We start from the raw sequence: 13,665 nt of genomic DNA on the forward strand, positions 1-13,665 counted from the left end.
TAATCCCTCAATTCGCTGGTCTTTAATTTTTGTCCTTCGCTTAAAAAGGTGGCCGAAAATACCCCAAGGTTCTGGGTTTGAAACCCAACAGAATGAAAAATAATAATAATTTCGCACGACAGAGGTTTCGATGGACTTATGCCTATTCAGGTGAAATTAGATAGAACCTATGTCGGAGACGACAGACTTTGCCTTGTAAGACATAACTTCCGGCAAACTTTTAGTTATGGCTAAGGCAGAGTCTTTTGCAAAGGTCTTGTCTTGCTATTTTTTTTTTTACTGAGCGGGAATTCGAACCCAAAACCTCAAAGTATTTCGGCTACCTTTTTAAGTGAAGGACAAAAAATTAAAGACCAACAATTTGAGGGACAAAAATTAAAGACCACCCTAAAAGAAGGACAATCTGCGCAAAACAATGAAATCCAAGAACATCGAAACCCTCTAGTTAACAGGATTAGCTTGGTTAATTGCTAAATCCCAACTAGTAATATGCTCACTTGCCACATTAGTTAATTTCACCTCATACTTTATACATATTTAAATTAGGGAAAAAAGTATAAAAAGTTAGCTATACAAACACTCTACGAATTAAAATATACTAAAAATATTTTCAACAAAGCCTAAAAGAAGGGCAATTTGCACGATCGTCCTTATTTGGGGGGATGGTCTTTAATTTTTGACGCTCAAATTGCTGGTCTTTAATTTTTTTTTCCTTCGCTTAAAATATCTCTAGTTCTAGGTTCTAATCCAGCTTAGTAAAAAAATAATAATAATTTCGAAAAACAGAATTTCATAGCAAAATTAAGCATATTCAGAATTTTAGTAGAGTAAAAAAATAATAATTCTACCTTGCAAAATTTGCAAGGCGTTCTTTCTTAAGGCAAATTGGCAAACATTTGCCTAGACTTTTCGCTAAGCATTGCTTTGTGATTTTTTAACGAAAAATTGCGGTTGCCGGCCTATAAGCTAGGAGGAGATCCACTGGGCCTCACAAAAGGACCCAAACCCAACCAGCCAATCACAAGCTTGAATTTCAATCACAAACGAATAGACCAAATAGATCATTCTAGAACCGTCCACGTGTCCTCACCTAACCCTCACCCTCCTCTCCTTATCTTCTCTTCTTCTACCCTCGTTCCTCCTCCTCCTCACTCCATTGTTCTCTCCGCTTCGCTTTCCTCTAATCCCCCAAATTCTTCCACTTAGGGTTAGGGTTAGGGTTTTTCCAATCAATAAACCTTAAACCATGGCGTCTTCAACAGCTCAAATTCACGCTCTTGGAGCCACATATTTCACAACCCCCTCGAATTCTACCCGTACAAAACCCTCAAAAACAGTGTTTTTAGGACAAAACCTAAACAACAGAACTCTAAACTTCGGATTAAACCACAAAAAGAGCACTAGCTCAAGCCGTCGCAACGGCGGTGGTCTTCGTGTGGTGGCTGAGAAGGTTGTGGGAATTGATTTGGGGACTACAAATTCAGCTGTGGCAGCTATGGAAGGAGGGAAGCCCACCATAGTTACCAATGCTGAAGGACAGAGAACAACTCCTTCAGTTGTGGCGTATACTAAGAATGGTGATAGACTTGTTGGGCAAATTGCCAAGCGTCAGGCTGTGGTGAATCCTGAGAATACCTTCTTTTCGGTGAAGAGGTTTATTGGAAGGAAGATGAATGAGGTGGATGAGGAGTCTAAGCAGGTTTCGTATAATGTTATTAGAGATGAGAATGGAAATGTTAAGCTTGATTGTCCTGCTATTGGTAAATCATTCGCTGCTGAAGAAATTTCTGCTCAGGTATATATAATCTTGTATTAACACTTATGGTTTTTTAGACTAGTGTTTGTTGAATGCTTCGGTATGGAGTATGTAAAAACAATTGACAATGTATGATATTGCAAGGTGTAGGATAAGTTAAGGATAGTGTTGTTAACATAATTTGTTCTTTGGTTTCAATTTATTTGTCTGATTTTGACTTGGTACGGAATTTAAGAAAGTAAAGAAAGACTTTTGATTCTTGTGGTCTTACATTAAAAGATATGTAAAATGTACCAAAATGTCCTTTAATCTTGTGGTTTTAAATATGCCATGTGGTAAGTTAGAATTGAAGAGTTGCCCAAAAAAGGAAAGAGTCATTCTTTTTGAGACGGACTGAAAAGGAAAGTCAGACAAACTAATTGAAATGGCGGGAGTATTCTGCTTCATAAACCTTTATTAACGCGTATAGTTTGTCTTCACTTGCATTTCTAGACTAGTGTTTGTTGGATGCTTTTTGTATGGAGCATGTAAAAAAGTTGATAACTTATGATATCGCAAGGTGTAGGATAGTGTTTTAACATAAATTTATTAAAGGTGGACAATAATATTTAAGTATTGATTGAAATTAGAGATATGGAGTCGAAGTCTGGGGATTTAAAAGAATATTATTTTACCTTTGAGACTATAGTCCACAATTTAAGGTAACATACACTACAAGTCCAGGAAAATATTCATCCATACTCCAGAAGGGAGAAGGTGAACATCTTCCTAGGCAATCTTTTACTGCATGCCAAAAGCACTGGTACTATAACTGTCTTCATGATTTGAGATCTTGAAGTTTGTTAATTCACATGGCTTTTGCTGGATTTGATGTGAATAATATGATCCAATAAAGCATTAGTTATATGATGCACTTGCATAGTTGATTAGACAAGAGTGCTTATAGAGGCTTGACCGTCCTGCCAGATACTTTTTGGGTTTTTATTTTAAATTCCACAGTCAAGTGAGCTGGCTTATGTTTAGGGATGTTAGTGGTTCCCCAATTATGTTGACTTACTAATGATTTAATTCTCTTTCTGGTTTAGGTCCTGAGGAAGTTGGTGGATGATGCATCCAAATTTTTGAATGACAAGGTTTCCAAGGCTGTTGTCACGGTTCCTGCTTACTTCAATGATTCTCAGAGGACAGCAACAAAGGATGCAGGTCGCATTGCTGGATTGGAGGTTCTTCGGATCATTAATGAACCCACAGCTGCCTCCTTGGCTTATGGTTTTGAAAAGAAAAATAATGAAACAATTTTGGTTTTTGATCTTGGCGGTGGTACTTTTGATGTATCAGGTAATGATGGCGCTATGGTTCCCTCTTGTGGTGTTAGCTTCCTTCTGTCCTGAAGCTGTTCCCTGCTTTCTGTGCTTGGCTTTGTTGTTGTGTCCTGTTAGTTGATTTCCATATTTTGAGTTTCCAATAATCATGCTGTGCATGCATCCACAACTTAAAGGAGAGGCATATGTTTTAAACCAGTTTGTAGGGGTAGTTACAGCTGTATAACCTCTGCACTGTGGCCTTTTGGCAGTCGTAGCTTTCTTATGTGGTTTAGGGGATGTTATTGTAATTATCTTGCAATGTCTTGACTATTCATGCCTCCGTGCATACTAATGCATATGTGTACTAATGTAATAATTTACTTACTTGCAGTTCTTGAGGTTGGTGATGGTGTCTTTGAGGTGCTTTCTACTTCTGGTGATACCCATCTTGGTGGTGATGATTTTGACAAGGTTTGTATAGTTTCTTTCCCTGCCTATGAAATGTATTTGTTAGTTGATTGAGCAATTTAACTCTAAATATTTAGTTCATGCGAGAACTCATTTACAAGTTTCATTCATGCAGAGGGTTGTTGATTGGCTTGCTGCAAGTTTCAAGAAGGATGAAGGTATTGATCTTCTGAAGGACAAACAAGCTCTTCAACGTCTGACTGAGACTGCTGAAAAAGCTAAGATGGAACTGTCATCACTCACACAGACTAACATCAGGTATGTGTGGTGTGATAACCTTCATTTTGCTTCTTTCCCCTCGGGGCTTCTCCATCTGTTGATTTTGAAATGATATATTTTGGTTTTGTAGTTTGCCATTCATTACAGCCACTGCTGATGGTCCTAAACACATTGAGACAACTATCACACGTGGTAAATTTGAAGAACTATGCTCAGATCTGCTTGACAGGTAACAGCAATAGAACTCAGTTTTTATAGCTTGTCAACTTTAATTATTAAGTAGCCTTGCCATTTACAAGATAGAGAGGGTTTGATGTCAGCTTTTTTGCTCTTGTTCTGCTATTAGGCTTAAAACTCCTGTTCAGAATTCCTTGAGAGATGCCAAGCTCTCCTTCAGCGATATTGACGAGGTGATCCTTGTTGGTGGTTCTACACGTATTCCAGCTGTTCAGGAACTTGTTAAGAAATTGACAGGAAAAGACCCCAATGTTACAGTTAACCCTGATGAAGTTGTCGCTCTTGGTGCTGCAGTGCAGGTAAGAGCCTTGTTTGTTCCTGGTTCTTGTATTCTGTGTCTTTATTAGTATTTTGGTCCACCTCTCATTTTTCTCATTTTTCTAGGCTGGAGTGTTGGCCGGAGATGTCAGTGATATCGTTCTTTTGGATGTCACTCCTTTATCCATTGGTTTGGAAACACTTGGTGGTGTGATGACAAAGATCATTCCAAGAAATACGACATTGCCTACCTCAAAATCAGAAGTATTCTCTACCGCTGCTGATGGTCAGACTAGTGTAGAAATTAATGTCCTCCAAGGGGAGCGAGAATTTGTCCGGGACAACAAATCTTTAGGCAGCTTCCGGCTTGATGGAATTCCTCCTGCCCCAAGAGGGGTTCCTCAAATTGAAGTGAAGTTTGACATTGATGCCAATGGCATTCTTTCCGTCACTGCTATTGACAAGGGTACTGGGAAGAAGCAAGACATCACCATTACTGGTGCCAGCACACTGCCCGGTGATGAGGTATGTTTTTGACTTCAAATTCTGTACTAGGACCAGGTCTCCATTACCAATTCTAGCTAGGTAGTTGTGCAAAGAGCTGTATAGTGTTCATCAGTTGCTGAATTTTGCCTTTTTTATTTTTTTCCTTTTATTACTTTTGGTTGTATATAAAGGCAACATATTGCGTATCATTTCTTGATAATTCCCTTTACCGCTCATAAGTGATCATATTTTTGGTTGCATGGGAACAGGTCGAGAGAATGGTTAAAGAAGCTGAAAGATTTGCCCAGGAAGACAAGGAGAAGAGAGATGCCATAGACACAAAGAATCAGGCGGATTCTGTTGTCTACCAGACAGAAAAGCAATTGAAGGAACTTGGAGACAAAGTACCAGGGCCGGTGAAGGAGAAAGTTGAGGCTAAACTTGGAGAGCTTAGAGAAGCCATCTCAGGGGGCTCAACTCAGACCATGAAGGATGCTATGGCTGCCCTTAACCAAGAAGTAATGCAGCTTGGTCAGTCGCTCTACAACCAGCCAGGTGCTGGAGGTGCTGCACCAGGTGCTGGTCCAGCACCGGGGGGTCCCGATGGGCCTGCAGAATCATCAGGGAAGGGACCTGATGAAGACGTAATTGATGCTGATTTCACAGACAGCAAGTGAGAGTATTGAAGAGCAATTTTGAGACCATATGTGATTTTCAGCTTATTATACTCTTAGTTGTGTATAAGGGGTTAACTTTTTGCACAATTTAGATTTTGGGTGACAGTTTCTGGTGGATGGAGTATGTGAAAAAGATAATTCATACAGGGAACTAGAGGTTAGAAATGTTGAGGTAGGTGGGTATTCTTGATTGCAAAATGAAAGAGTGTGAACCCATGAATATTTTTAGCGATGTTAGCAGTTGAACCAAAAGGTTAGAGGAACTGCTCTTTCTGGTCTCTCACTCGTACCATCCCCTAACTTGAGAAGATCCTTCCCTAAAGTTCCTTTTGGTTTTCATTACTTGTTTATCAAACATGCTGTTATTGGAGTGATTCATTTTGAATTTAATTCTTAGTACCGGCATAAAATAGTGTGATTTGTCTTTCCAAGCTCTTCTCGCAGCTCCTGCAAGAATTGTCATAAGTATTTCAGCTTAAAGCCTCTTATCAGCATACATTTCAATCAAGAAAAATGATAAGCTCATGTTTAATGTATGTACGAAATAAATGTCCTGAGGTACCAATAAAGAATGTCAGTGTTTATTTATTATACAAAAGTTCAAATGTAAAAACACAAAAGATGAATGTACACCCCTCTTTGACGATACAATAATTATTGACTATACAGTAACGTATGCCAAAGTGGGAAGACAAGTTCTTGGGAAATATATGTGCTTTGAGAAGGTAACGGAGTCATCAATAGAGGAAACACTGGAATTGCAGAGCATGTAAGAGTATTAAGTATCCCCTGATCCAGCCATGTTGGAGAAGCGAGGGCTCAATGGAATGGGACTGGGGGAAAGACTACTAGTTCTTCTTTCCACGGAATAACCTCCTGGAGAATGACAACCATTTCCTATCTCCATAGAGTAACTGCCCGGCGATATACTTCCATTTCTTCTTTCCCCACAATGGCCATAGTCATCATAATGCATACATTTTGTACACCAGCCACTGCCACGGCTGTACCTCGTGGGTGATTGATAGTAATGTTGGTTATGATCCACTTGATACCTTAATCCCTCGGCTCGACCAACAGACCTAACAGAAAACAGCCTGTCTGGCCCTTTGACTGGATCACCAGGACCAGGTGGAGGTTTGCTTAACTGGTACCCGTTATAGTTCGGTTGCCTATAGTTGTAATAATGATGTTGTTGCTGCTGCGGCGGCTGATGGTTATGATGGGACCCAGGTTGCTGCTGGCTATTGACATTGTAAAAGCTAGGGGAACTCTGAACTTTGTGCAATTGGCTTCTATTTTGAAAAATACTTTGTAGCAAAGACTCGTGGATAACACCGTCAGTAGTACAACTCTCAGGAGATCTTGGTGAAGAACAAGCAGAGGAAAAGCCAAAAGAAGCATGGCTTATGCTTAGAGGATATTGTATCCTAAGCCCTGCTTCCCTTGCACGGATTATACCATTAATGGCATCGATATATCGTTGTTCTAGAGGTTCTGGTGGGGTTGTGTGGTGGTCCACCACGATGGGCTTTGCTGGAAAGAGGAAGGCACGAAGCCTCGGGATCCCTGCACTTTCACAACGATCATATTCGTCCAACATGTGGCGTAGATCTTCGTCTGTTTTTACTGAGATCAAGGCGTCAAGGTCCTCGTGTACTAGTTGATATTTGAGAACCATGTCACCCTCAATTTGGGGAGTGAGTTTCTTCATGAGTTCTGTAATGTGGCACAACAGTCATGTTATTCACTCAAAAACTCGGATTCTACCTTTAGAATTTTGAAGAATTGAGACATTGATATGCAATTCAATAATTAAATTTCTCTGAATCAAATCAAGAATCAATGAGGCTAAGGATGTTTACAGCCTTGTTAATTATAAATGACTCCTAGAGCTATAGGCATTTAGATAAGTTCATGGTGTATGACAAGTTGCCAACTGATCTCAAAATAACCTAAAAACATACTGAATTTATTCCTATTTCTACCAAAATCTTTAATTTTTCTCCCCTAAATCTTAGTTTTTTGCAATTATAGGTACATCATACATGTCAAAATCTGTCTGACCCTAGAATGTCATTCTTTAGAACTATCGAAGGCAATATAACACAGAAAGATGAGCAAAAGAATGTTGGCAATTGGATTTGATATGAAATAAAAAAGAAGGTGAAATTGTTCATAATTCGAAGTCCAATTAAATACAATATGCAAATCAATTCAGGATTCAATTCCCTGCAATGTAGCATATTCATATAAATAATTAAAATGGACAGCCTGGTACATAAAGTTCCTGCTTTGCACGGGTCCAGAGGAACAAATAAAATATTTACCTGTAAGTTTAATGTCCCGAGGAACGGAGATGACACGTGTCTCGCCCCCGACATACTTGAGGTGGCCATCAGCTGGCTGAGGAAGAATTTTTCCTCCATGGCTACACAGAAATTTAATCCTACACTTAGGGGAGCTTGGGGTGGACCCCAATGGTGAACCACATAAAACAGGTTCCTCCACCATGACAACACCTTCTGTTGGCATTTTCAAACCAAATGCCAAAAACCCAACAAGAAAAAATGAAATGAAAAAGGCTAAAAAATTTATATACACAAAGGGGAGAATTAAAATTAGAATAAGAAGAATATTATGTTTCAAGAATTGAGATGACAAAGAGAAGAACATTTAGGATTTGTGTATTTATATATGTAGAATTGGTTTTAGTTTTTTTTTTTTTTTTTTGCCACAGATTTGATTGTTTGGTTCTAACAATAATGAAATGGCATTACCATGAAGGGACTTTCTGGTATATAGGATAAACAAGGCTATTAATTTGTGTACTTTTGATGGTATTTCCTATTATTCTGAGGATTCTTACGTTTTGATTCGGATTTTGAGGGGACAAAAGTGGATTTAAAAATTTCCTTGTATTCAGGAAATCAAAGGTTGATAATATGATTCAGTTGCCTACATTCATTGAGCTCCTCTATGAACATATGGTATTTATAGTGTCAAAGAATTGTACGACACCTATTTTGTTGCAACAGTTACGACGATAAGATATTACTATAATTTACAGGGAGGACATTGGATAAAATTGAAACGATAAAGCAGAAAATGGTCAATGTACGAGGTGCACAAATAATTGTTATAATTAACAAATCGTTACAACAGAAGTTAAGTGGAAAAATAGGGTACGTCAATCATTTGGACCCAATTGGATGCCGATGAGTATTTCTTTGTCAAACTCAACATATGTACATATTCAGATGTCACTAGTAATTCGTTCATTTGCTCAGTTACTTTATCTTTTATATGACTTTTCCTGTTGGGGAAAATGTATATTTTTCTATCTAAAGTTGTCTCGAATAATATCTTACATATTTAAACTTTACGAACGTATATCTTTGTTTGGAGTGAAACTTATACAAATCATATCATTTAACAACCCTAAATTCACTACTCCATTTCTTACTTGAAAAATTCACAGCAAGAATCTAGAGTAGGAATTAACCTGCAAATGTAACTACAAACTCTACGACGTCACACTCAACAACACCGAAATCGAAACCACCGTCACCGTTGATCCTTACGGTTGGATTAACAGAAACAAATCACATCTCCACCGTTTGATCATAGGGTTCGACGTCGAAACCCTATCGCCACCATTCAACTATGTGTAGGAAACTCATGTCTTATTGCCCATTCCCCCAACATTCCACGAAACTTATAAGTTTGTTGGTGTTGGTATAAGTGCTGACGTGGAGAAATTATGGGATTGAAGGAATTCAGGAATGTTGGGAATTGAGATTGAGAAACCTACGAGTGTTACGATGAGTGGTTGGGATCAACGTTTGCTTAGTGCTAAGCAGATATGTTATGCTTATCTTTCTTTTGAAATTGGGAGGGTTTTATTTTAAGTGCTTGGTATTACAATATTACTACTAATTGAGAGATTAGTGGAGTAAAAGGTTAATGTGTAAGTGAAATATTGTAGGTGTTGTTTTCTTCTACTATTTCATCTAGTTGTGTTGATTCCAGTTTGCTAGTTATCTGTCTGAAATTTGAGAGATTTGATTTTGTCGTTCGTTACAAATGTTGTCTTAGTTTTATGATCTTTTAATTTTTCATGGTATAATGCATATGAAACTATTTCCTCTAGTTGTGTGTTGATTCCGGCTTATTAATGATGCGTTTGAATTATGAGAGATTTGATTTTGTGATCGATCCATTACAAATTTTATTTTAGTTATATAACTTTTTCGTGGTATATTCTAATTAGACATATAGGATGGGAAAAGGGTAAAGACTCTACTATTAGGTAACAATGGTCCAAAGGGGTCACTTGATTCAGGTAACACAAACACAGTACTTCAAATAGTAACATTTTGATTCATCAAACAGTGCTGACATGAACTTTTAGTGAAGACTCGAAAAGGCGGCCTTATAAGTGTCGTACATTATACATTTTGGTTTATAGATTGTTCAAAAACAAGATTTTATTCTGAAAATGTTATATCACTCTGTCTTGAATGTATTGTGACTATTGTCATATTTGTAATCATTTTTTAACTACAAAAATTTTGTAATTCAAGGTGTCTTAGATTGAGTTTTCTTTCACCACTTCTTGATCATTTTTGAACAATTAAAAAACAGGTCCAGTGTCTGATTTTGATAGCAGTGACAAGAATAGTTTATATAACAGTATTGTTTTGTGTTTAATAGTTTGTGCCTCATAAAGGGTACTGTGTGAAACCAAATGAAGCCTTGGTACTTCCATTTTTGTCTTTATTGTGTTATGTTCACATGCTTGTTGATATTTCACTCATTTTCCTTTTCATATCTAGACTTTTATTTGCTTTTTCTCTTTTGTTTTTTGGACCCATGTTTCCTCAGAACTTCACTCACTTTCCCACAATTGTTAAGTCACTATTATAACTACTGGCAAAGCTTTGAATTGAAAATTCATTAGTTTATGCCTAGATTTGGATCTCAATCAGCTTTCTCATAGTCAAACATCTGAATGTAACTTTGACTTTGACAGTTAGATAATCAGGAGTTAAACATCTAAAAATCACTGAACACTCGAAATTCACACAAATCACGAGTTTTATTTCCATAGATATTAAACTCATGTGAATACCAAACTTGAACAAATTAACTTAAACATTAACTTGCACTTTTAACTTCTAGATTATAAGACCCCTTATGCTTGCAAAAATTACCTGAGACATAGGTGCCGCTCAATAAGAAGACCTTTCTCCAACCCAGGCTAAAAAAGAAATATAAGAAACTATATATAAAATGCCAAAGATTTAACATTCTCAAGATATAAGTTGGAGTGCCTCTCTTGAGTACACACACAAACTTTTCTTCTTATGATGGATGAATTCAGAGGGAGATTTAGACCGAGTCGAGCGAATAGAATTGAACTCACAACTTCCAACTCAAATTCTATGCATATGCAAAATAAGTAAAAATATAAATATATAATTGATTACATCCATTTTGCTCATGAGCTTGACCAAAAGTGTTGGGTGTGGTGACTGTGGGGAGTAATGAAACAATACATAATACTCCATATGTTCTTCAGAGTGTAGCCCCAGTGACTACCAAACTCTTTTGACTTTGAAAAAGCAGAAGTACTGAATTAAATACTTTTTGTTGTTCTAGGAAAAAGAATGAAATGATTCATTTTGTGGTGACTTTCAGATTCTAAAAAGGCGCTTACAGGCTTTTAGGATTCTGCCACTTCCACTTTTCTTCTTCTTCTTCTTGTCCATACCCTCATGACCTTCAGCAACATCATCCATTGTTGGAGAAGAAATGGTGAATCCCTGATCATGAATCCTGCAATACTTCTCAGAAACTGATGAAGATCTTCTCATTGAGAAAACTCTCTTCACTGATTGAAATGATGTTGATGTAGTTGTTGTCCTCTTGCTCCCTTGTCTTTCTAGCCTAAACCTATTTGCTGAAGCTGCTGATGAAACAGAGTAAGCTCTGCTCAACTTCACACCACTAGGAATATTGTTGTTGTTGTTGTTGCTCTCCATTTTTTCTTCGTAGGCAATGACATCTTCATTCTCTTTGTCATTCTCATCATGGGTTTCTTGGTTCTTGCTTTGTTGGTTTTTGGATATGGATTCAAGATCTATGTTATCATGAAAAACAGTGTGATTTGGGCTAAGATTCTCATTGGTTTTTTGGGGTTGGCGGAAAGATTGGAGATCTGAGAAATCCTTGGATCTTGACTTGTTGGTTCCGTTGATCTTGGTGTATCCATCCATTTTCTTGTGCTGTCTCCTCTGACTCTATACTCAAAGCTGTCCAAGAAGATGTGTGTGTTATGTATGTGTGTATAAATATGATGTGGAAATGACTCAAATGAGGTAGATAGGTTTTTAAGGGTTGGAAAGTATGGTGAGGACAAAAAAATGATGTTGATTGGAAGGTAAGTTCATATAAAGTGATAAGATATTATGTCACCATCTAGGATTAAAGTAATCTTTTGATGTAGTATGAATTATTAGTCCACTTATGTAATCAGTGGATATGAGTCTCTTTGGATGAGCTTAAAATAAGCTGCTTATAAGCTGGAAACAGTTTATAAGTTAAAAAAAAAAATGGGGTAGGCTAACTTATTTTTTGGTTTATAAGCTGTTTTCAGCTTATAAGCTGCTCTAGATAAATTAAGCCAAACGAGCCCAATTATTTTTTTGGACTTATTTTATGCACAAAATGACTTTAAACTGGTCAGCCAAACACTAAAAGAGCTGAAAACAACTTATAAGTCAATTCAAACGGGTCAATAGTTAAGAACTTACCGGCAATAGATCTGGCTTGGCATCGTGTATAATGTGTTTTAAAAATTAACTTATTACTGGCAATAGGTTTGGCTCAAATTATATGTGTGTTTAAAAATTAACTTAATAAGTACAAACAATTATATTCAAATCCAGTAAATCAAATAAGCTATGGTAGAATTTCTAACTTGAACTCATAATATTGAAATCATGGAGCTCTGCCTTTGATATAATCTTTCATTATTGACCAAGAAAGAGAGGGATTTGCACACTTTGTATAACAACAACAATAACAACCCAGTGAAATCCCACAACGTGCGGTTTGGGGAGGGTAGAGTGTACGCAGACCTTCCGAAAGATCCTCGGCTCAATAGAAAGCATAAAAAGAGGTCAGATAAGGCCAAAAAATTCAAAGCGATATGAAAATGAAAATAACGAAAGCGACTAAGCCATGATAAAGCAGTTTGCAAAGGGGCAGTAGCTATCACAGATAAAATAAGATAATTAAAGTACAGAAAATAACAGATAGTAGCAGAAATCAAAGCACAAGAACTTATATCGCGATAATGCGACTACTAATATGAAAGGATAAATGATACTATCTACTAGCCTTCTACCCTAATTTGAGTTCTCCATACTCTCCTATCTAAGGTCATGTCCTCGGTAAGCTGTAACTGCGTCATGTCCTGTCTAATTATCTCTCCCCAATACTTCTTCGGCCTACCCCTACCTCTTCTAAAACCATCCATGGCCAACCTCTCACACCTCCACACTGGGGCATCTGTGTCTCTCCTCTTCACATGTCCAAACCATATCAGTCTCGCTTCCAGCATCTTTTCTTCCACCGAGGCCACTCCCACCTTGTCCTGGATAGCCTCATTTCTAATCCTGTCACTCCTGGTGTGCCCACACATCCATCTCAACATTTTCATCTCGACAACTTTCATCTTTTGAACGTGAGAGATCTTAACTGGCCAACACTCCGCCCCATACAACATAGTTGGTCTAACCACCACTTTGTAGAACTTGCCCTTAAGTTGTGGTGGCACCTTCTTATCACATAGCACTCCGGAAGCGAGCCTCTATTTCATCCACCCTGCCCCAATACGATGTGTGACATCATCGCCAATCTCCCCACTGCCTTGTATAATAGACCCGAGATACTTGAAAATACTTTTCTTCTGGATGACCTAGGTACCAAGCCTCACTTCCACGCCAGCCTCTTAAGGTGCTTCACTGAACTTGCACTCCAAGTACTCTGTCTTGGTCCTACTCAACTTGAACCCTGTAGACTCCAGAGTTTGTCTCCAACCCTCCAGCTTAGCGTTAACTCCGCTACGAGTCTCGTCGATCAGGACTATGTCATTCGCGAAAAGCATACACCATGGCACCTCACCTTGAATTTGCCACGTCAATTCATCCATCACCAAGGCAAATAAAAACAGACTAAGAGTTGATCCTTG

General features: G+C 37.9%; 2 protein-coding genes across 2 annotated transcripts; one reads left to right on the forward strand and one right to left on the reverse strand.

Moving 5' to 3' along the window:
* The first annotated feature begins 1,085 nt into the window (after positions 1–1,085).
* On the forward strand, positions 1,086–5,815 carry LOC132598634 (stromal 70 kDa heat shock-related protein, chloroplastic). Its single transcript, XM_060311625.1, has 8 exons — positions 1,086–1,795; positions 2,842–3,094; positions 3,452–3,531; positions 3,644–3,786; positions 3,878–3,976; positions 4,094–4,283; positions 4,369–4,767; positions 4,998–5,815. The coding sequence occupies exons 1-8, from the start codon at positions 1,247–1,249 to the stop codon at positions 5,403–5,405; spliced, it is 2,121 nt and encodes a 706-aa protein (XP_060167608.1). The 5' UTR covers positions 1,086–1,246; the 3' UTR covers positions 5,406–5,815.
* Positions 5,816–5,943: 128 nt separating this feature from the next.
* Positions 5,944–9,114, reverse strand: LOC132598635 (uncharacterized). Its single transcript, XM_060311626.1, has 2 exons — positions 7,736–9,114; positions 5,944–7,124 (listed from the first exon to the last, which is right to left on the reverse strand). The coding sequence occupies exons 1-2, from the start codon at positions 8,079–8,081 to the stop codon at positions 6,184–6,186; spliced, it is 1,287 nt and encodes a 428-aa protein (XP_060167609.1). The 5' UTR covers positions 8,082–9,114; the 3' UTR covers positions 5,944–6,183.
* Positions 9,115–13,665: the final 4,551 nt, after the last annotated feature.

This window comes from Lycium barbarum, chromosome 6, assembly GCF_019175385.1.
Source record: "Lycium barbarum isolate Lr01 chromosome 6, ASM1917538v2, whole genome shotgun sequence".
Lineage (NCBI taxonomy): Eukaryota > Viridiplantae > Streptophyta > Magnoliopsida > Solanales > Solanaceae > Lycium > Lycium barbarum.

What these genes read in the sequence shown, in the direction of transcription:
- LOC132598634 (XM_060311625.1), top strand. Translation starts at nt 1,247, where the DNA reads ATGGCGTCTTCAACAGCTCAAATTCACGCTCTTGGAGCCACATATTTC. An exon ending in TGGTACTTTTGATGTATCAG is followed by an intron (nt 3,095 to 3,451) that starts GTAATGATGGCG and finishes ACTTACTTGCAG; the next exon opens with TTCTTGAGGTTGGTGATGGT. An exon ending in CTCTTGGTGCTGCAGTGCAG is followed by an intron (nt 4,284 to 4,368) that starts GTAAGAGCCTTG and finishes TCATTTTTCTAG; the next exon opens with GCTGGAGTGTTGGCCGGAGA.
- LOC132598635 (XM_060311626.1), bottom strand. Translation starts at nt 8,081, where the DNA reads ATGTTCTTCTCTTTGTCATCTCAATTCTTGAAACATAATATTCTTCTT. An exon ending in TCGGGACATTAAACTTACAG is followed by an intron (nt 7,125 to 7,735) that starts GTAAATATTTTA and finishes GCCACATTACAG; the next exon opens with AACTCATGAAGAAACTCACT.